This window comes from Atta colombica, unplaced genomic scaffold (genome assembly GCF_001594045.1).
Source record: "Atta colombica isolate Treedump-2 unplaced genomic scaffold, Acol1.0 scaffold274, whole genome shotgun sequence".
Taxonomy (NCBI): domain Eukaryota; kingdom Metazoa; phylum Arthropoda; class Insecta; order Hymenoptera; family Formicidae; genus Atta; species Atta colombica.
Genome location: NW_017259375.1, coordinates 2,099,550 through 2,121,234, shown reverse-complemented (window position 1 = coordinate 2,121,234; position 21,685 = coordinate 2,099,550). Strand labels below are relative to the sequence as shown.

Sequence of the window (21,685 nt, the reverse complement as noted above, 5' to 3'; positions counted from 1 at the left end):
ACCTGCTGACGAGTTAACTCGCGTCTGTTTCCTTCCTTTCCTCCTTCGACTCTTCGTTTCTTGCGCGATCAGCGCTGCTAATTGAAAATATCTCGCCTGTGCACGTGCAAGAAAACGCGACGTTTCGCAGGTGATCTCGACGATGATGCTGCAGGTGTTCTCAGCCGCGGAACTCCCGTGTTCCATACAAAGTGCGCGGCTAAATTACTTTCGCGTTCGCGTAATAGGTAGAGTCGACGTAAATCGAATCAGCACCGCGGGGCGCCGCACCAGATTCAAATGTCAAAGCTTCAGGGAATGAACGATGTGATCTCCGAGTGAGCGAAAAGGATAGTTTTACATTAACGCTGTTCTTGAGTTGTGTCCATTTGATGTTCGCTTTCAGAATTTCATTCTTATTGTTTATCAAGTATTAGATAAGGACAAACAGATTTGCGAGCGTTGTGAACGCCAAGTAGAATGTTGCTTAGCGTACTGAAAATATTAATTATAAGCTAAAAAAAGAAAGAAGAAAGAAGAAAGCTCTTTTAAAACAATGAGACTGTTATGGGGATGCTGGAATCATCTGTAATACTGACGAACGCGCATTTCATACTTTTTCTTTGTTTTTTTTTTTTATACAGAATAAAAAATCCTCCAAAATAAAAGAAAAAATCTGTGGGGAAATAAATAGCTGTGGGAAACTACAAACCTATATAAAAAACAAAAAAAGATAAATTATAATTCATGTTATCACGTAGAGTATCTTTTCACATGATATAAATGATTCCAAGTATTTATTCAAACAAAAAGTAATTTCCCACATTTGAATAATGTATAAGAATATAATGAGATCTTCAAATTATAATTTTGAAGCTTGCTGCAGTGAAATAAATTAAAAAAGTAAATCTGAATGTATTATCTTGCATTCATGCGATATATAGGATACAGCAGAGCAAGAAATGTACGTAAAATTTTATTTAATGTTCTACTTGATGTATATTATGTTTTACTTTGGAATAAAAAAATCTTTTGTCGATCAAATTCGTCGTTCCAGTATATCTCCTGAACATTGTTTTAGAAATGTTATTCAGTATTTCGCATCGTGAAAGTATTAATTATAAAGTTAAAAAAAAGAAACCTAAGAGAGATCGCCGTTTTCAAACCGTTAAATTCGAGAAAAAAGATTTTAAATGCATAATATCAGCCGGAGATGAAGCTGAGTCCATAGACAAGAAAGAATTCTTTATTTTCATCGTTGGGATTAACTCTTTCTTTAGAAGATGATTCTCTTCCCGATGGGGTATCGTTTAAAAATAGATACCTCCGGAATGAAAACGTCCATGAAAGATCGCCGAAACGAGCTTCGTCGTTTACATCTGTGAACTGGCTCTCTCTTCGCGGATTCTGATCATGAATCGAGAACCGAAAATAAAGGAACGAGTAGCGAGCCGCATCCGGGGGGAAAAATAGAGGCATAAAGAGAACAATAAAAACAGCGGAAGTTCCAAGATGACCGTAGTTCCTAAAAGCCACATGACACCGTGTTTCTCTTCCATCTGTTAGACACACGTTTCGCTCTTTTTCTCTCCTCGAAGGCGAGACGAGATGTTGTTTCTTTCTTCACCCTGCGATATGCCCCTCATTTTTCGCTCTGTTCCTCTTTTCCCTTCTTTCTTGCCACGCGGCAGAAACCTCGGGGCATTTTGGTTGATTGAGTCGTCCCCTCGCGCATCGACGTCATTCCCATTTGCTGCGGAAGATAAACGTATGGGCGAGCATCAGGGGATGATAAATCCATGCATTTCACCCCCGTTATGCGCCTTTTCATCCCATGTATTTCCAAGCCTCGTTTCCCTTCAAACTAACGCTACTTCCTTTTATTTTTCTTCTTTCATGTGTACTTCTATACGAATCCTGACAATGGTCGAATGAGGGATAAAATGATCAAATTATCCTCTAATAATTTGAAGAGACAATCGATTTCATGTCAATACACATTTCACTTTAATAAGTAATTATTTTTAATAAGTTTGGAACAAAACTATTACATAAAAAAACTAGTAAAAAAAGAAATATATATATTATATTATATGCTCGTATTATGCAACGCGATATAGTAAAATAAATGGCCAAAGAAATGAACAAATATAGATACAAAAATAGTTTATTATAAATAAAAAAAAGAATGTGTTTTAAACACATGAAGTCTTTTTTTTCAATAATAATTAGAACAAAAATAAATTAATGATATAAATATAATTAAAAATATATTGTATTAATGTGAAGATTAAATGAAAATATAATAATAGAAAAAGGTTATTAAGAGGTTATATTAAATGGCACATAAATAATGTAATAAATAAATATATATGATGTAAATAAAAAAATCAAATCAAATAATAAATATTTGAAAATCAAAAAAGTAAAATATAGAGCCATATCGTGTTTCATTATTCTAAAAAGAAACATAATAATTTTTTCATTTCAAGTGAAAAAGTATTAAATTATTGATAAAATTTTGGATTGTTAAAATTGTTTGATCAAGTAAAATATTTTTTTACTAAAATCTTCTAAAAAATTTTCTGAGATCTGGAAAATTTTCTTAAATTCAAAATTCCAGATAAGATTAAAGAATCTTTCAATACAAATTCTTCTTTTAAAATTCTTCTTTTAAATTGGAATGCAAGAAATCTCAAATAAAAAATATAATGAACTCTTAAATAAAAAATATAATGGAAGTTGATGTGAAACACAGGAATTAGTAGAATACGAGACTATATTTTCTACAATTAGAGCGAAAATTTATAGGATAGTTTAGGGAAAAGGCTCACTACAAAATAGAATCAGTAAATTACTCTATTATTTTCTACTGTTATTCTGATTTTTTCAGAAAAATTTACGTGGCCAAAATGAAAAACGTGAATATGCATAAATGTGCATACTATACTTATCAGTTGCTAACTAATTGTAAACATTTTGCATTATAAAAAAAAATTAAAAACTAATTTTTCAGAAAGACAGAATTTTAATTTAAAAGTAAAATTCCAAAAATTGTTCATGTTCGATAAAGTTCTGTCCCTGATTTTTAAGAACAAAAAAAAGTTCTCTGAAAATTCCAGATTTTTCCAGGTACTAAATAATTTTACTAAATCTATACTTGTTCCTTTGGCCTTTCTATAAGAAAAAGTAAAATAGGAAAAATTATCAAGATATCAATAAAAATTACAACTGACCACCTGATCTTCCCCCCGTCTTTCATGATATTTTCTCACAATGTCTCTTATGATGTTGTCTTACATAATAATAGCTATTAAACGAGTTCATCTTTAAGTTTCACATTTGACCTCGCGGTCTCTGCTCCTGGAGTTAATAGAATTTCCCGCGACACAGTAAACGAATAATCGCACGGTTCGCCCCGAAGAGATTGCGATCGCGGCAGCTGTTCGCTTCACATCCGAGCATTATTATTTGTCCGTTGCTCGTTTGCTGCAAAGAGACACAGTTGGCGGCTTGGGTTTCCTCTTCCTGAAAATTGGTAAACGATAAAGAAGCTCTTTTCCGAAACGGGAGATTTGTGATTGAAGGAAACACGGAGAGAAAAGGAACTGCTCGAAGACGAGGAAGAAAAAAGCCATCGTAGCCACGGCGTAAAACAACGAGTTAATCTCTTCTCTAGTGATATCATTGCAATATCTCGCTGGGAAGAGCTCTCTTGGCATCATAATAGCTGTGACATAAAATCATGTCTGGTGTTAGCCGTCCTCCGAATGACGACAATCGCAATCGTTGCTAAAACGAGAGATTGGCTTTCTTTCAGCGCGGATTTTTCCTCCCCTACTGAAAATTCATCATACAGAAGTCTCTTTCTGTCTCTACTCGAGTGAGGCAGATGTCTCGTTCATCAATGTACTGAAGGAAGCATTAAACTTTGAGGGAGAGCGTGTACATTTCACGTCAAATCCGATTTTGACGGATTAGCATTTTAGTGGAAAAAAATCATCAAGCATTGCTTGACAAACGCAAATAGATAAAGGAAACGTCAGAATGGTTTTTCGTGTTGTTTCGACATGTTTATAACATCTGCTCGCCGCCTAATCGCTGGAAATACGATAATTTTTTAGTGGCAATCATTTTATCAGATGAATATTTTAACTCAAAATTTAACCAAAAATAAAATTCAAGTAAAACAAAGTTTAAATTTAATACTGAATATTTTCAAATAATACGGAACATTTATAAATTTTATTTAAAATGTTTTAAAATATTACAAATGTGTGTGTGTGTGTGTGTGTGTGTGTGTGTATGTATTAGAATATGTATATGTGTGTGGAAGGCATTAATAGTTACGATGCGGTCAGATGATACACCGATAATATCGCGCGCTCGATAAAGTTTGCAAAACAGAGCGAAGCGGAACGAAGCGATGCAGCTGCCAGGCGAAACGTGAAATCACGGGACAGCGTTATTTGTCCTCGCCGAATGGTGGTTGTCTGTGGCGCCCGGAGACAACATCGACTGAGATCAGTCTGGAAATAAGTGGATTTTCTTTCGGCTTCAGAGAGCTCGCAGTCTCGACGGCGGAGGTCTTTCAAAATCGAGATGTATTCAAGATCCTTAGATGGAAGAAGTGGAAAAAGATACGCATCATAGAATCGCATTCTTTCTTCCCGATATCTTTTCCGACATTCAATTTATTGTATAAAATTCTTTAACAATGCATGTCGATATCAATTGTACCATATAATCTAATAAACATGAAGTAATATCGAATTGATGCATAAATGATAACTATTTTATTATAAAATAAAAGGCAGACTTTTAAATATAATATTTATTTGAATCAATATGGTATAGTTTTTATTATGTAACTTTTTTCTATAATTGTATTTTATCTTTTTGGTTAAATATGCCGGATTGTAAACTCTTGTTTGACTAGATTACTGGCCTACTTTTCGTTGCTTTCTTGTCAAAAAAGGAAATGTTCTCTGGATGGTATGGTCACAGGAGATGAGAATTAAATTTTTTATAATAATACATAAAGAAAAAAGATCATGACGGTCTAAATCTAAATGAAAAATTACTATTGACACCAAAAACAGAATTACAAAAGAATACCGTATTATGTTAAATTGATCTCTAAGGATGAAATCTATTATGAACTTTTAAAATCAAACGAGACAATTATCGCTGATTACTTGCAATTAGAGAAATTAAAAGAGTTACTGCTAGAAAAATATCTGGTCAATAGAAAGGTAATAATTCCATCAAGATGATATCAGATTCATGTAGCAAATTTACCCAACAAAAATTAAAATTTAATTGGGAAATTCTTTTATATTCTTCAGACCTAATTTTTGACTCTATCATCTATTTCATTTGTTATAGACTTATCTTGATGGAAAAAATTTGAGTAATATAGATATCATTAAAAAATGCCTCTGTGACATTTTAATTTCGAAACCAGGATTTTATAAGTCGAGTGTATTTAATTTCATAGAAAAATGAAATACAATCATAAAAAATAATGGCAACTATTCATTGATTGAAATAAATATTATATTATAAAATTTATTTTTTCATTTCATAACAATAGAAACAGCTATTATGCAACTCAATATAATAATCTGTCTTTTCTTAAATGCAAAATTTAATATATTAAAGAATTTTGATAAATTAAACCTCAAGTAAATAAAACTGTAAATAGAAAGTATCAAGAGAACTAAAAAAGATTAAAGTTTACAAATGTATTTTTATGATAATATATTTATCACCTAATTTTTATAAACGATTAGATATTCCAAATTCATAAAAAGATTGCAACTGAGAAAAAATGACATCCAGTAAATGAGATAGGCAGAACAGATTGTAAAAGGAGAAGGAAGAGAAGGAGGACTTAAGAAGGAGCAAGAGCACGATTGTGTCGAGGTGAAGCGAGAGATGTTCCAAAGATCGATAACAAGCTGTATAACTCTAGCTTCCCTCCATGGAAGAGGCTTCTCTCTTTCTCTCTCCCCTCGCTTCTCACATTTCTCATCCTTCCTATCCCGTCTCCTGCTCCGTGTCCGCCCCGTCGCATCTCTGACAAGCATCCTTTCATCAACGTCTCTGTGATCCAACTAAACTACCCTGACATCGACAAAACCAGGTCCGATGGGAGATAGACGCCTTTACGATACACACCTCGCTCACGGTGGTACCTGTAATTGTATTAGTGACTCGTTCGTGTAGTCTTCTCACAATCTCGCGTAATGCTTTTCTGTACAAGATGTCCAGAACGTGCTCATGAGACATTACACGAATCAAGATCCTTAATGGACATAAATACTTCAACAATTTTTTCATTCTATATCTAACATCAAAAAATCAAAATATGGAAGTAAAATAATTTAATTCAAAATTAAATTATAAACATTATATTTTCGTACTAAAATTCAAGAAATAAAGCGATTTTTAATTTTCATTCTTTCTTTTTAACTTCTTCATCAAAATGATGAAAAAAATTTAGAACAAAAGGTTAATATTAAAATATTAATTAGAATTAAAATAAAAATATTGAATCGAAATATTAAAAAAAGATTAAAAATATTAAATTAAAATTAGAAAAAATAAAAATTAGATAAAAAAGATTTTCTCAATTTGAGAGTGATTATGTCCACAGTGTGGACGCTACACGCAATGAAAATGCGTATTATCGCGATACGAGTTATCGGCGGTTTAGTACTTCTGTCGGCCGATCGCCGGTCATTAGTTACACGCGCATGCACGCATAATTACACATTTGCGCATATGACATTTATTGCTGGAGATTAACCTGTTAGCTTCGAGGAATTATTAATGCGCCGCGTTTATAAAGCGAGAAATGCAAATCGAGGCCGATCGAGAAGCGACGCGAGTCGTTGTCGCGCGCGCGTGCAACCTGCAAATATAACTCGTTTGATTTCGTTTGCTTATCCACGCGTGTCGAATGCCTTACGTAATTACCAAGGACACGTGGCTCGCGTACACGCGAAAGAAATCGTTCGTCCTTTTAATCGCTCGCTTCCCAGGAAAATTTCTCAGGGGATCTTAATGTGCTTATTATGAGCGGATTGACAACGTGTCGTCTCATTAGGTCAATAATGCGGAGCACGAGACATAGATCTTATGAAGGAAGTTTGCGAATGACAAATTCAATTTGCATTTGACATATCATGAAAGTACACGGCTGTCGTGAAATCATCGAATGCCATTGAAGATACTTTAATCAATATGAAATCGATTCTTCCTCAATGAAAATATCAAGAAAAACTACTTATATTCCTCTTTAATTAAAGACTGGCGATAAAAATTCTAACGAATTAAGTTTCAAGAGAAAAGATAAATGATGAAACTCTGTTTTTCCCTTATTTAATTATAAAAATGCACGTTTCTGTAAAGTAAAACTGTAAATGTTTTTCTCAAAGTTCGAGATTTCTAGTAGCTATTCATATATTATTAAGATTTTCTCGTCACGCGACTATTACATTTATAAACATGATCACGATTGCGACAGAGTGAGAAGTCTCGAAGGAACGGAAGTGGAAGGCAGAGCGGATAAATTTGCTATAAAGTAAAGCGGCGCGAAGAGGCAGCAGCCACGAAACCAGAACAGACGTGCTCGAGATTCCGTTGATGTTTTATTTCTCTCATCAATATAACACATTGGTAGAGCTTTCTCTCTCTCTCTCTCTCTCTCTCTCTCTCTCTCTCTCTCTCTCTCTCTCTCTCTCTCGCGCGCACACACACACACACACACACACACACACACACACACACACACACATACACACACACACACACACACACACACACACCTTTTTCTTATATCTCGCTGAGAGTCAAAGATGGAACCGACTAAAGAGTAAAGAGGAATAACAAGGAGATGAAAAGAGATAGAAGAAGACGAGGCCAAACAAGAGAAAAAGGGTGAAGGGCAATTGAAGAGTTATGGGGATGCGAGAGAAGAGGAGCGGAGGGCGGAGAACGAGAGGTGAAAGGATGTAGCAGCAGGATATCAGCAGCGAACGAAAGTAATAAAACTTGGATGGATAGCAGAGAGGCTCGGACAGATTGGTCGGCCATTCAATTGGGAATTCGACGAATTTATGGACTTCCTAATCTACCATTATGAATGGCCATTTAGGAACTCCCTTTCGCGTCTAGTTTCACCGCGTCGTTTCTTCTTTCGATGGCAAACAAAGCAATAACAAAAAAAAAAAACAATCTCACAGATGTTCTGAGATTGTAATGATGCGTCAGCTCAAATGAAATATCACTCCAGAAAATATAACTTGATGTTATTTAATGCGTTGCATGCTCTATAAACATTTCATCTCGTTTATCTTTCGGTATAATCATCGTTAGTATTAATTTAAACTAAAAATAACTTTACCGGATGTATTCGTGTATTATTCATCTGTTTGTTTCCTCGTGCGTAAATTTGAAACAACAAAAACAGTTGTTAAAAACGTACATATAAATGCACGCTTCCAATGCTGTTTTTATATAAAAAGTACGCCGGTTTTATCTACTTCGAGCTTATATTTCAAGGTAGTCGTTTATTAAGTAGATTAAACTTTACATTAGAATTCTACGAATTACCGTCACGGCGGAGAGAGCACATTTTTCCCTTTAGAAAACTTTGAAAGTCCATTTCTCAGTTTTGACGTGGAAGCGTTTGGCTCCTTTCACATAATGGCCCTTCATTTATCCTTACTTCGCGAGGGGATCCAACGGTGAAAAACAGCTACTCGATTCGACCGCCTTCGAGGGAACGATCATAAAGTGGACCTTTGATATCGTAGAGAAAAGAAGAGAGGAAAACACGAAGAACGTATAAGAAAAGGATGACAAGAAAAAGATGGAAAGGAAGAGAGAGAGAGAGAGAGAGAGAGAGAGAGAGAGAGAGAGAGAGACGAGAAAAGACAAAGAGTGGAAGAGGGAAGAGCAGCCGGGGAGTCACGATGTAGTTTAACCCGACGACAACCACGACCGCGGCATATAATACCTGTCTGACAAGCTACCTTACTCGTGTTGTATCAGCATGTACGTACACATATATGCGCGCGCGCGCGCGCGTGTGTGTGTATGTATTGTCCGTTTATGTGTGCGAAACACACGCTTTTGTGTGCACGCGGAGGTTACTGCACGGCATGCACAGGCGTACGCGGTTGCGTGTGCCCACATTGCACGCTCGAGTGTGGTTCGAGAATTCGAGGATTCGGGTAAAACTAATTGCAGGTCTGTCGGAAACGGTTGGCAGGATCTTGCGTATTGCATGCAAACAGACCTTCATCGATTTCATTCCACGGACATAATTATACTTTCATAATTTCGTGGGTGGATCTTGTGCGTCACATTTCATACATTGTTTCATGTAACTTTTTGATATTACAAAAAAAAACCTTTGTACGACGAAGAGAATGAATTTCACATGTACTTCGCTAAAGAATGAGCGATAATTCTGGGGTATCCTATATGTTTGAATATCTCGATACTATAAAATTTATTTGTATTCATGAGCATGTATTATGCGCAGCCGTCACGTTTTGTCACGAATGTAAAAGAAGGTATGATGAGAACGGAGTATAGTTGTTCGCGTGTATTCGTGTAGCGTGCGGCTTTCTTTATAATTTCCGCAGATCGCTTTAATCGTATTACGAAGAAATCGTTGAAGCATGCGACGAATAGAAGGAGGCTTTCCCAGGGGGAACGATCTATTAGGGAAATTGGTATTAATTACGTTAGCTCGCGGTAAAATTAATTATTCCGCTGAAGAGCGTCTCTCGGCTTTTGTTTTAATTTCATTCTACGTACATCAGTTTTTATCTCGCGTGCGAGTCAAGTCGCAGCGCATTATTATATCGTATTATTATATCGCAACTCATTATTATACAGCGAGTGATAAGAAAGAAAAAGCATTAATAAACATTCAAACTAGCAGTAGCCGTAAAAAAAAGTTTCGATCGAAATACGCTGCCAAGCGAAATATTTTTGGTGTATATATTATAAATTTTAAAAAATGTTTACGTAAAAGATAAAAAGAGCTTCTCAAAACAGCGTAATGTATTTTCAATAAATTACAAGGAATCAAATTAGTTGATGTTTTTCGATAAAAATGACGTAATAAATTTTTAAATATAATTAATCAATTAAATCAATTAATCAATTAAATCAATTTCAATATTCATGAATTTACAGAATTCAGTAAAGGTTACTGAAATAAATTTAAAACGCATTACTAATTTTCCTAGAGTGACATTTCCATTCTGATATATTAACATTAACTATAATAGTAGAGTCATAATTTATTAAAAGCGTTCTATATTTTTTCATTAAAACATAAAATAACAAAGAAATATGTTCATTAGAGCTTTCCGCGCGCGCCCACACACACACACCGGAATATTCTTGAATATTTAAATATTTTCTCTATCAACATTCTATGTTATTACATTATTCCACACGTCGCACGCAACCAGCCAATGCGTTTCACAGCTGGCGAATTAGCGAGTCAGCTTAGTGATGCGTATGCGAGTTATAAAACAATGGCGAATGTTAAGCTGTAGAACGTATGTTAACAAGCATGAAAGCTTAAACCCAGATAAATTAATCTGCATTACTTCGCGCAAACGTGATCGTTATCGAGTTACCGTTACTTTAACTGTCGAAATGGTCTTAATAAGTTTGCGGGCGATCCTATTACATAGTTTATCCGCGTTTGTTCTAATCACACTCATTACTCGTGAAAATACTCCGGTGCGGCGTGACAGTGCAATATTTCGGTGTAACGTTGCGCTAAATTAGTCTGGACAAGCGCGCGAAAATCATGAATTCTTTCCCGCGCGATCACGTTTTTTTATAATAATATCTCTTTTTAAACAAAATAAAATTAAAAAAAAATATTTAAAATATTTCTCAAAAAGAATGAACAAATAAATTGAAATTATAACGAATGAAATACAAAGTGCCGCAATTCTGTATACATTACAATTATACGATCGCGGTTGATTAATCTCGGCAAACGAAATAATGATGCCGGGATTGCAACACGCTTTTATTTACCCGACTTTTCTGGCCGGCGGAATATCGGGCGAATATTTATAACCCCGAATCGTTCGAGCAGCAACAAGATCGATCGAGTGCTATTCCTATTACACCGGTGCTCTCCGAATATTTACCCGGGGCAAACGATTGATTGATCATCGGTGCTAGTTATTTTCAATCGACACGAGACGATACGACTTTTATTTTATCGATAACCACAACGACAGTGGTTATTATTTATTCGCGCGATTCTATGAGAATGACTGTAACAATTAGATCATCTATCGATTCTGTCAATCATTTATTAACTCCGACTAATGGAATTAATGAAATCTGAAGATTAAAATCTTAATTATATAATAAAAGTAAATCAAGTTTCGATGAAAACCTGCTCGAAGTTAATTCACGAACAAGAAGTTCTGTTTTATTTTTACTCTCGACTGCTACCAACTTCGAAGACTGTTCAGCTAGTAATTAGCTTTCCATTTAATCTTCACGATAATGTAGACTCGTCTCATATTCATCAAGGAATACAATATTCATGTCTCCATTATTGGGCCCTTTAATTATTTGTCTGTGACGTTTGTCATGTGAATATATGGAAATCAATATCGTTTCGAAATGTACAAAAATTATAAAAATAGCAGGAAATATTTCGAGTGATGTTCGATGCTTGAAATATTACAAGTACCCCTCTATTTGACAGGTTTTCCGAGACTTCAGTTGTAGGTCGAATTGTAAGATCGATCATAAGAATAGTAAAAATATCTATTGTTTTTCTTTCTCTTTTAATAATAATATTTGTATTATTAGCCATTCTAAGATATAAATAATTTCAAGATTATGTAAAAAAATAAGTTAATATTTCGACCAATGGGCATTTTTTAGTAAGAATACAGTGTAACATCATAGTGAATCATTTTATCCTTATTTAACATCGGCAAACAATAAGAATGTGACGATTCACGATGTTACGTAATATTCTTGCTAGAAAACGTTCAATGTAGAGTTATCTTAATTTCAGTTCAATTGTTACACACACACATATATTCAACTTTTTTTTATATATGTGTAGATATGTATACATACATTGTAAAAATAAAATGTTAATTTTAACTTAAATACGTACAAGTGGATTTTCTGTAAAAAATAAAATATTAATTTTAATTTAAAAACATTTAGTGAACTTTTTGAAACATGCAAAAATGTTAAAATAAATATAAAAATGTTAATTTTAACATTTTTGCATTAGAAAGTCCGCTAAACATTATTAAAATTAAATTAACATCTTATCTTTTAGTACACGCACACACACGCATTCTTCACCTCTTTTTAATTCATTTATCGATTGGAAGTTTGGAAATTCGAAATAGTTGTATGTAGAGGGATATCTGTACTTTTAATTACATTTATCAAATATTATATTTACCGATAAAATACCAGAAAATAACAGTTAAAGCAAAAATTTTATACGACCAGGAAATGTAACGAGGCGATAATTTCTGCTAGTAAACGTTGCACAAATTATTATCTTGTTCAGTTGAATGTATAATGAAATAAATGCTTTATATCCACTGCAGAAAAGTGGCGCCTGTAATCCTTTCTCGCGCAATTATCGCTCGTTATTATAGCGCAAGGAAAATCGCGACGCGATCCTGTTTCCTACACTGCTCCTCCTTTATACGCATCACTAACAGTGAACATCATTTTGTATAACAACTCTATGCTCGATATTATTTAATATCCTGGGAAAACAAGTGGATGGTGGACGCGCTCATTTTACGTTGAACGATAGAAGATGCGATCGTATAACTCCTTTACAACGGTGATTTCCATAATAATAACGCAGACTTTGTATGCGGTGCCATTAGTGTTATTACTATTATTCAGCGAATTGCAGAAATTCGATAAATCAATAAGCAATGCATATGACTTTATGCGAAGAGCTTGCAATAACAGAGTAAATTTGATGGGAGCAAATTTAGCAAGCGAATAGTGGGAATGTACATGAATCATTAATAGTCTAAATGCACAAATTCTTCGTATTTTACCAATGTCCGTTAACGTTAACAGTTAAATCCTTCGTACTCTTAATAAATTAATTAAAAATGAATAGATTGTTAATTTAACATCCGAAGAGTTTGAGCGATCACGCTTGTATTTCTACAATTTTATATTACTAGAGGAAAGATTAAGTAAATTGTATTAATTGTATGAATCGCAATTTGTGTAAAAATACTTCTTTAATGAAAAAAAAAAAAAAAATCATTTTCATTAGACAAAATAACAAAGTAGATCGATCGGTGGATAATTTATTCAAGAATATCATTAAATAATTGTACCTGGATGAAAATAGAAATATTATCTCTGTTATACTCTTTTCAGATATCAAATGGAATTAATTGTAATTAAATTTTCTGTATTCGACTGACTCTTGCATGAAAAACACATGATTCGAAATTACATATAAAATTATCATTTAAAATTAATATTATTTCATTTATCATTAATTACAGATCCATTACTGCAATATGACAATTAAAATACATCAAAAGAAGATCAACAATATATAGAAATTAATGTAAAACTAATAGGTAGAAATTAATATAAAACCAATTTGTGTAAAAATACATTTTTCCGATAAAGAAAAAGATTGTTTTATCGATTGATTATAATTGTCAATTAAGAGAATATTAAAAATCAATGCTTCATTCTAAATCAGCGCTATCGTTCTAGGATTAATTTCGCTCCCTAATCCTCTGTAACTAAGAGGAAGCTAAGGGGATAACAAGAAGGTCGGAGGTCCAAGGTGGCGGAGTCGGCCAAGGCAAATGGGCGAATTAAACTGTAACGAGGTTCTTACCTCCTTCGGTCTCGTGCCAAACGATGCCCTCGAGGGTGACGGAGGTACCGGGCTCGCAGGGTCCCAAACACTCCGGTTCCGTGATGGTCCCCACGCTGGTCCCAACGCATACGTCGGACATGTCCTGCAACAGAAAGTTCGACGAACGGTGAGCCGCGTTGTCATGTGTCACATGTATAGCATGCAGGATCGATATGTATCGCGTTCGTCAATTTCGTCCGCGTGAAACAAAGCCGCGTGAAATAATCTACAACATGAAGATTGTACCATGCATGATGGAAGAATCTTACTATGGTACCATGCACAAAAAGAATGGTTTTTACTAAAAAATATACAAATTTAGCTGGATACAGATTTGAAAATAATTTTGTTATAGATCATCAAAATAATTATTGGAACATTGCTGGAGTGTTAAAATCTTTTAGAATATTTTATTATTACTTATTATATGTTTGAGCTTCCTACATAATTATTTTGATACTTTTAATGAGCTAATAAATTATTTTCAAATCTATATTTAGATAAATTTTTAGATATTTCAGCAAAATCATTCTCTCCGTGTAAATTTTTTAATATATAAATAATAATATATTTTAACAACGATTTTCGGCCACGATTAAAAAGCTAATTTCTTCCTGATGATTAATTTATTTTGAAAAAATTATTTTACCGCTATCAAGGATACTGCTGTTTGCATTAACTCTCTAATGCAAACGTAGGAGACAGACAATGTATATTGTTCGTAATTAGATTGAGATAGTCTCGTATGTCCAGGGACTTGTCATTCTAACTACGAAGCGGTTCCCGTGACGCCCAGGGACCTGCATTCTAACTACGACACGAGAATGGCGATCAAGAACGATAGCATGACTGAGCGATGAGGATGCTAACTAACGATCCGTTAGATTCATGAACTATCTCATGGCGAATGCATGATATTAATGTTTAATAAACGCTTGTTTCGAGAGACCGCTCAAATATTTTCGCGGCTCTGCTGTGCCATGTACCTCATATACGTTTAATTCAATTCATTCACTCTTCACTCTTGTGCAACGTGACATAAAATCCGTCGCGTATATGTCTTTCGACGTGAAAATACATTTTTCAATCCATACATTTACGCTGTATTCTGGCTGGTGTAATAATACACAGTGCACGACCGTTCCGCGCCAACATGACGTTGCGCGACGATTTCGACAAGGTGTTAACGAGTCATCGTACGGTATATAATGTATATCTCTCGGGCTTTTCAAAAATATCGGGTCGGGCTGTCACGAAATACCGCCGTTGCTTGTACGCGACGATGAGAGAGAGTATCGCTTCGCCGTTCATTTCGGAAATCGATGTAATCCCGGTCACTGGACGCGCGCGCGCGGAAAATGCATCCCGGGCCAGCGGCCGAGTGGCCTCGAGGCGCGACGAAACGCAGCCGAGGATATAAAAGCAATTGGAGGAGGCCCCAATTAACGTCGGTCGTACACTCCCTCCGTGTCGTCCGCTCGCTGTTTATGGAAATATCGGCCGGCCGATATTTCCCCGAACTGGGAACGCACGATCGGAAACGCGATTCTGCCGTCGGCGCGTTTACACCGGCTTGCAAATAGAAACGAAACGGCGAAAGCGCCGAGGGTTGATTTTCGCATAACGTTTCCGCACACCTACCGTGTTGCTGGAAATTGACGAACACGTCATTCTCCCATATACGGATATATAGCACACAGCGTTATCGATTTTGATTTACGCCCGCGGGACAGATCGTATTTTTTACAGGATCTCGACTGCATGATAAAATTTCTTCTGCCCTCCTTTACAATTTTATTGCAAATATTTTTATTCGCATTAAACATGTTTGTCTCCTATTTTTACAAGCATTAAAAAGCATATTTATACAACGCAAGGCAAATACACGTCTTATTATTGTGCGATATAACAATATAAATATATTCATCTAGATATAACTCTGTATCATTTTTTATCGTTTTACCATTACTATCATTATCGATGAAGTACCGCTATTTTATTTAACGGTTATTATTATACGCTGTTATTATTTACCGCTTTTATTATTATATGCCATACATTTTCATATGTATATGCATGCACTTAAACATATAAATATGGCATAATATGGAAACGCAACCGTGAGCCGGTTTGTTGCGGGTTTAAAAGCAATTAGCGAGATGTCTGCTGAATGAATGCGCTCTGCTGGTCGCGGTAATTTTCGCGGCTCGATGCAAACAAATTTCCATTTCGGAAAACAAAATCGTCGCGCGGTCGGGACTTTGAGAGCAATTAGTGATGCCGCGCATAATTAACGCGTTAATTAGCAGCGCAATTTTGAATAACGCAGGTGTAACTTTTTCGTATATCAGAACACACGGCGCTGTTACAAATTTTTCATTTATTCACCCTGTGGGATTTAAATGTCACCGATATACCCGTCGTTCGATATTAATATCTGCGGAACGGATTTTCAAAGTCGACATACAAAGCCATATATCCGCTCGATAAATCCGTTATAAATCCCCAGGAGCATTCTCGCAATAACACAATTCCTCGTAGGCATAAAATCGACAGCAGAGTACTTCGATTACTTGAATCATCGATCGGCTAGAAACAACAGAATTACTTATTTTATTTTTGATATTTTATTTAACTTTATATACTATCAAAAGTTATATCGATTCACGCATGGAATCGACCTTTAGATAACTTCAATATCTACATGCTGTATATTAATCCAGACGAATTTATCGGCGTTATCGCTTCGGCGGCATTTCGCTGTGGAATAAAATTTGCGCCGGAAACACGTTTACAGGCGGGTTGGCTGAATGCGTCGAAATGCATTAACGTGGATAATCGAGAAAATGAGTGACAGCGTGCGCGAATGGATCCGCATGCATGTACAAAATATTCGTGATTCATTGCATCTCTCTTCATCTTTTTTGATAAATTTGAAATGCTCTCAACAGTAGAATGCAGTTGATTTACGATATTTAATGCTGAACATCCACACGAGGGAGGCAGTAAAATAAGAAATAATAGAGAAGAAGGCGGTATTATAATTAGTGTAGATATAATGCCCTCCCCCCTTCCCCTCTCTTATTATTCTCGCTATTAAGTGGCAAATTGCAGATTACTTCCGAAATTAATTTATTTGATTTTTATCGAAATAATCTTGTTTCATATAGTTATGTTAAAATAATCATTATTAATAAATTGATTGCCTAGTATTTATCTACATATAATTTACATTCAAAATTACATTCAATTCTTTGGAATGGAATCTCACTGTATTTAAAAAAAGCTCAATCTTTAAAAGAGTGACAATTCACTCTAAAAGTTTCAAATAATATATTATACGTACTATAGATTTTTAATATTGAGCAACTTACATAAGGAAGATGAATACGTATACACGTTTTGCAATATTTTACTTTTTGGTTTGTAACCAAATACCTACTGTTTATTTCTAAATAAAACTAGTTATTTAAATCAATTTTTATAAAAAGCCATTACCATTCCTGTTTCTCTTCGAGCCATTATGCAATCGCTACATTTTTATAAATAGCATCTTAATGTATGATTTGTAACTTTGAGTTACATCTCTAAAATCGATTGAACAATACTTTGACAAATGTAATCGTTAAGTTTTAAATTTAAATACCAGTTATTAAAATTTAATACAAGTAATTACATGAAATGTAAAAAGAGTGCCGTAATAAACCATGCCTTCTCTCTTCTAAAGTATTTCATTATCTTTACAAAATTAAAATCCTTTCTTATAAATCCTTTAATTTCGCTGAACTGCACTTTAAGGCTATTCGTGCCTTTGTATTTTCGTTCAGAAAGAACTCTAAATTGGTAGGAGGATCCATGATTGAAAATAAGAGAGGCAATTTCGGAATATTCTACGGCGAAAGGGTAAGGGCGGCAGATAGGTAGGTAGGTAGGTAAAAGCACAGAGGAACGAGCACGCGGCCGTCTGTCGGGCCTGATATTACAATGGTAGTTTGAAATGCAAATCGCGGAGTTTATGCTTGGTTTCCATAATTACAGAAGCGCGACGCGCGCGTTACCTCTCATAATGTACAATGCACATGGACCGACGTAATCGTGGCATTGTTCTGGCGCGAAACTATTTTGCTGTGTTACGACGACGACGACGACAGCGGCGACGATGACGATGACGACGACGACAAGTCAGCGATGCGGAAGGACAGCTGTGAAACGCGAGATGCGACAGCTTGCGAGAGGAAGGAAATACATCGAAACATCACCAACGAGCTCGCGTAGTCTGTCGTGACAATAAAGAGAAACGACATCGTGTCGTTATTCGACGGATGTCAGAGAAAAAAACCGCTGTCAAAGTTTCAATAAGAAGAGATGTCGATTCTCGTTTTTAAAGAAATATCAAAAACATTTAACAATAAAGAACGGTAAATAACGTAATCATAATTTCATTTCATGGCTCGTTTGAAATTAGGAAGATTCTCATTAGGAATATTAAAAAAGATAGTCTCAATTTTATCACTTGATATATCCTCGATATTAGCACAATTTGTTGCTAGAAAATTTTTAATAGCTTTATTTAATTGCATTCCGGGTGAACACGATGCCAATTCATTTTAGCAATTGCCGTTTTAATCTCTTCTGATTTAATAAGATTCCTAGCTAGATCGTTAATTATTCCGCGTTTTTGCTCTGGTACCGTGGACTGCAACGAATAATCCTATGCACAAAACGAGAAATATTTAGAGAAAAATGTTGTCGCGAGACTCGTAAGAGATTGTAAGGTCGTTGCAACGCAATCGTGCGGAAAAGCGGGAATAAAACTGAAGTTTTGGAGCTTCTACTCTCTTAATATTATTGTAGAATTATTTTTGTACAATATTAAAATAAACAAAATCTAGAAGTTCAATGTAGACAAACCAATAACAATGTGCAATATTTTAAATATTAGGCAATAATTGATCATCTAAGAGCTGCTAAGAATATTCCTTATAGTATTAAAATAAAAACGCGGAATAATTATTAACAATCAACTAGGAATCTTATTAAGTTAAACTTGATAAAATGACACTCATTCTCTAATCAGGGATCTAGCTGATGTTAAATAGAATATAAAAGTCGAAATAAGTATACTTACTCTATAGAAACTATCTAGTCAATAAAAACATGAAACAGTTACTTTTTATTGTTCCGCCGTATTTCAACCTGAGAGAGAAAAAGAAAGAGAGAAAAAAAGAGATATTAAGTCTCTCACGTGATTTAGCTAAAATAAACCACTACAAACACACATCCATGTGTGTAAAAAAACTACAATATATATATATGTGATTAGTTTTCCGTGTAAAAATAACACACTATATTGCATACAAAAAATGGAGTTACACATCTTAAACATGTAATACAGTGTTATTTTTACATGAAAAACTAATTATATATGTATATTATAGTCACTTCTAAATTTGCGACTTGTAGACTACAAAGTAGAGGTACAAAATACAGTTCATATTTAAATTCTGATTATAGAAGGTCTTTAGAAATAAATGGAATACGAATGTACAGTTAAAGTAATCGGTCAGAAATTAAAAAAAAAATTAAGAATGATGTAATACGAACGAATCATCACAAAAAGTAACTAAATAAAACTGAGAAGTCAAAGGAACAGCTAGATACGCGTGCGATATGCATTTTAGGGAGTTCTCATCGATGCATGTGATTGTATATCGACATCATGCGCACTGGCGCGAACGATTCTTTTTAACGTTTCGAGTTAAAATGGAATTTCCGCTCGCGCATTTCCCGAGAAAACGAAAAGCGCAATCGAGAATTTCTGGCGCGCTTTCGAGCACGTCAATGTTACACAGCATCGACCGACGCGGCTATCGCTTTATACTCGGCACCATTATCGCAGTAAAATTGACGGCTAGATGGATAGTATAATAAATTGCAATGGCGAAAATAATATAGCGCGGGAAAACGTTGTCCATTATCGCAGTCACTTCGAATAAAATTGGCGGATAGATAGAGCGGAATGTTAGTTATCATGATGGAATATTGAATACAAATATCGAATAAAGAAACTACCGCTGTGTAAATTGGGAATCGTTTATGAGAATATCATAGTCCGTTAGATCTACCATCGGAACATTTAGAAACACGCCACTACAATATTTTCCCTACGATACTTCGCTATTATTATTGTACATTTCCCGCTATAATAGTTTCTTCATTAAATTTCTTTAGAGTGATCAATCATTCACGATGCAACTCACAATGTAGTAGCTACTATACTAGACAAAAGTCTGGTATCGAGTATAGCAATCAAGAAAATTGATGTTGGAACTTCTGAAGTGTACGTCGACTGCTAAAGATATATACACGGTAAAGTATTACATGAGTATGTGTTTGTACACGAATACGTATGTATATGTCTATTATATGTCATCGATAAAAAAGTGCACTTTATATTTCTAGCACACTAATCGATTCATTATAATTTATTTTGAAATAAAGACACATGTTGACACGCTTGTCCAATTTGCACATACATTAACGTCTGTACACGAATGTATGTATATATTTATTATACGATATATCCTCGATAAAAATACATTTTATACTTCTAGCGTGCTAGTAAATTATTTTGAAATAAAGATACATACTGACACGCTTGTACAATTTGTTCATACATTAATGTCTCTACATGAATATGTACAGTAAGTGTATAAATGTATATGTACATACAATATGTAAGGAGATAGCTTTTTAAAAAAAAAAACTTTCCTCATATAGCAAATAAATATTAATTAGCAATTTATTAATAAAGAATAAAATAGATTATACATTATCTTAAAAAGCAATCTTATAATAAGCAAAAATAAAAAATTGTATTATTTGGAAAAATTATTCGAACAGTATTCGAGAAATTTAGCTTAATTTTTAAAGGTTATAAATATGATCATTTTCGTGAAGTTTTTTTATTTATATTAGAATAGAACATATATCATCATATATTACAAATAAGTAATTAATATTTACTTTCTAAAGAGGTTTTTAAAAAAGATATCTCCTCTATACAAATACTTTTTACACTCACTATATATGTGTACTTATATTATATACAGTCGATAAAAATACACTTTACACTTCTATAGCTCGCTAATTGATTCATTATAATTTATTTATTTCGAAATAAAGACACACGCTGACACCGCTTCTACAACGTTTATCCGCGTGTTCGAATTGAGATAATCACTTATCTCAATCTGAGTTAAATCTCACCTGTACTTAATGTCTCGTTTCGTAACATACTTGGCACGATCGTAAAATCAAGGGAAGGAGTAATCTAGAGATAGGAAGGGTTAAGTGACACGTAGTATCCCTATCTTTGTCGGTCGACAGTGATTGTTATCGCCGACGATAATCGCGACTCTTCTCTTGGATTGTCTAGAATGCAATTTGCGGAGGAACAATCGCATGGATCGTCGGCAGTTGCGTAATGATAAAAGAGAGACGCACGCACGTGCGTTTGCCTCGTGTTTGAATACCGGTTGCACTTGTGAGTATGCACTTGCATATTTTAGCATGTGGGTGGCTATGCTCACGCAAACACACACGCGCGCGCGCGGTTACTCAGTGTGAATAGTTACGTTCATACACAGGCGGATGATGAGAGGACTATGGAGGTCATGGCTCTTCTCTTTAAAATGTCCTTTTTTAAAAATATTTATGCAAAGTATTATATATTCTTTTATAATATTTCTGAAA

General features: G+C 34.6%; 1 protein-coding gene across 5 annotated transcripts in view; it reads right to left on the bottom strand.

The window, feature by feature from the left end:
* Nucleotides 1-21,685, bottom strand: part of LOC108689671 (zinc finger protein 608-like) — a 246,952-nt gene that overhangs the window by 12,289 nt on the left and 212,978 nt on the right. For all 5 annotated transcript variants that reach the window (XM_018196534.1, XM_018196537.1, XM_018196533.1 and 2 more), the window contains one exon: nt 13,910-14,033. In XM_018196534.1, the coding sequence (XP_018052023.1) occupies nt 13,910-14,033 (124 nt within the window). The remainder of the gene's footprint in view (nt 1-13,909; nt 14,034-21,685) is intronic.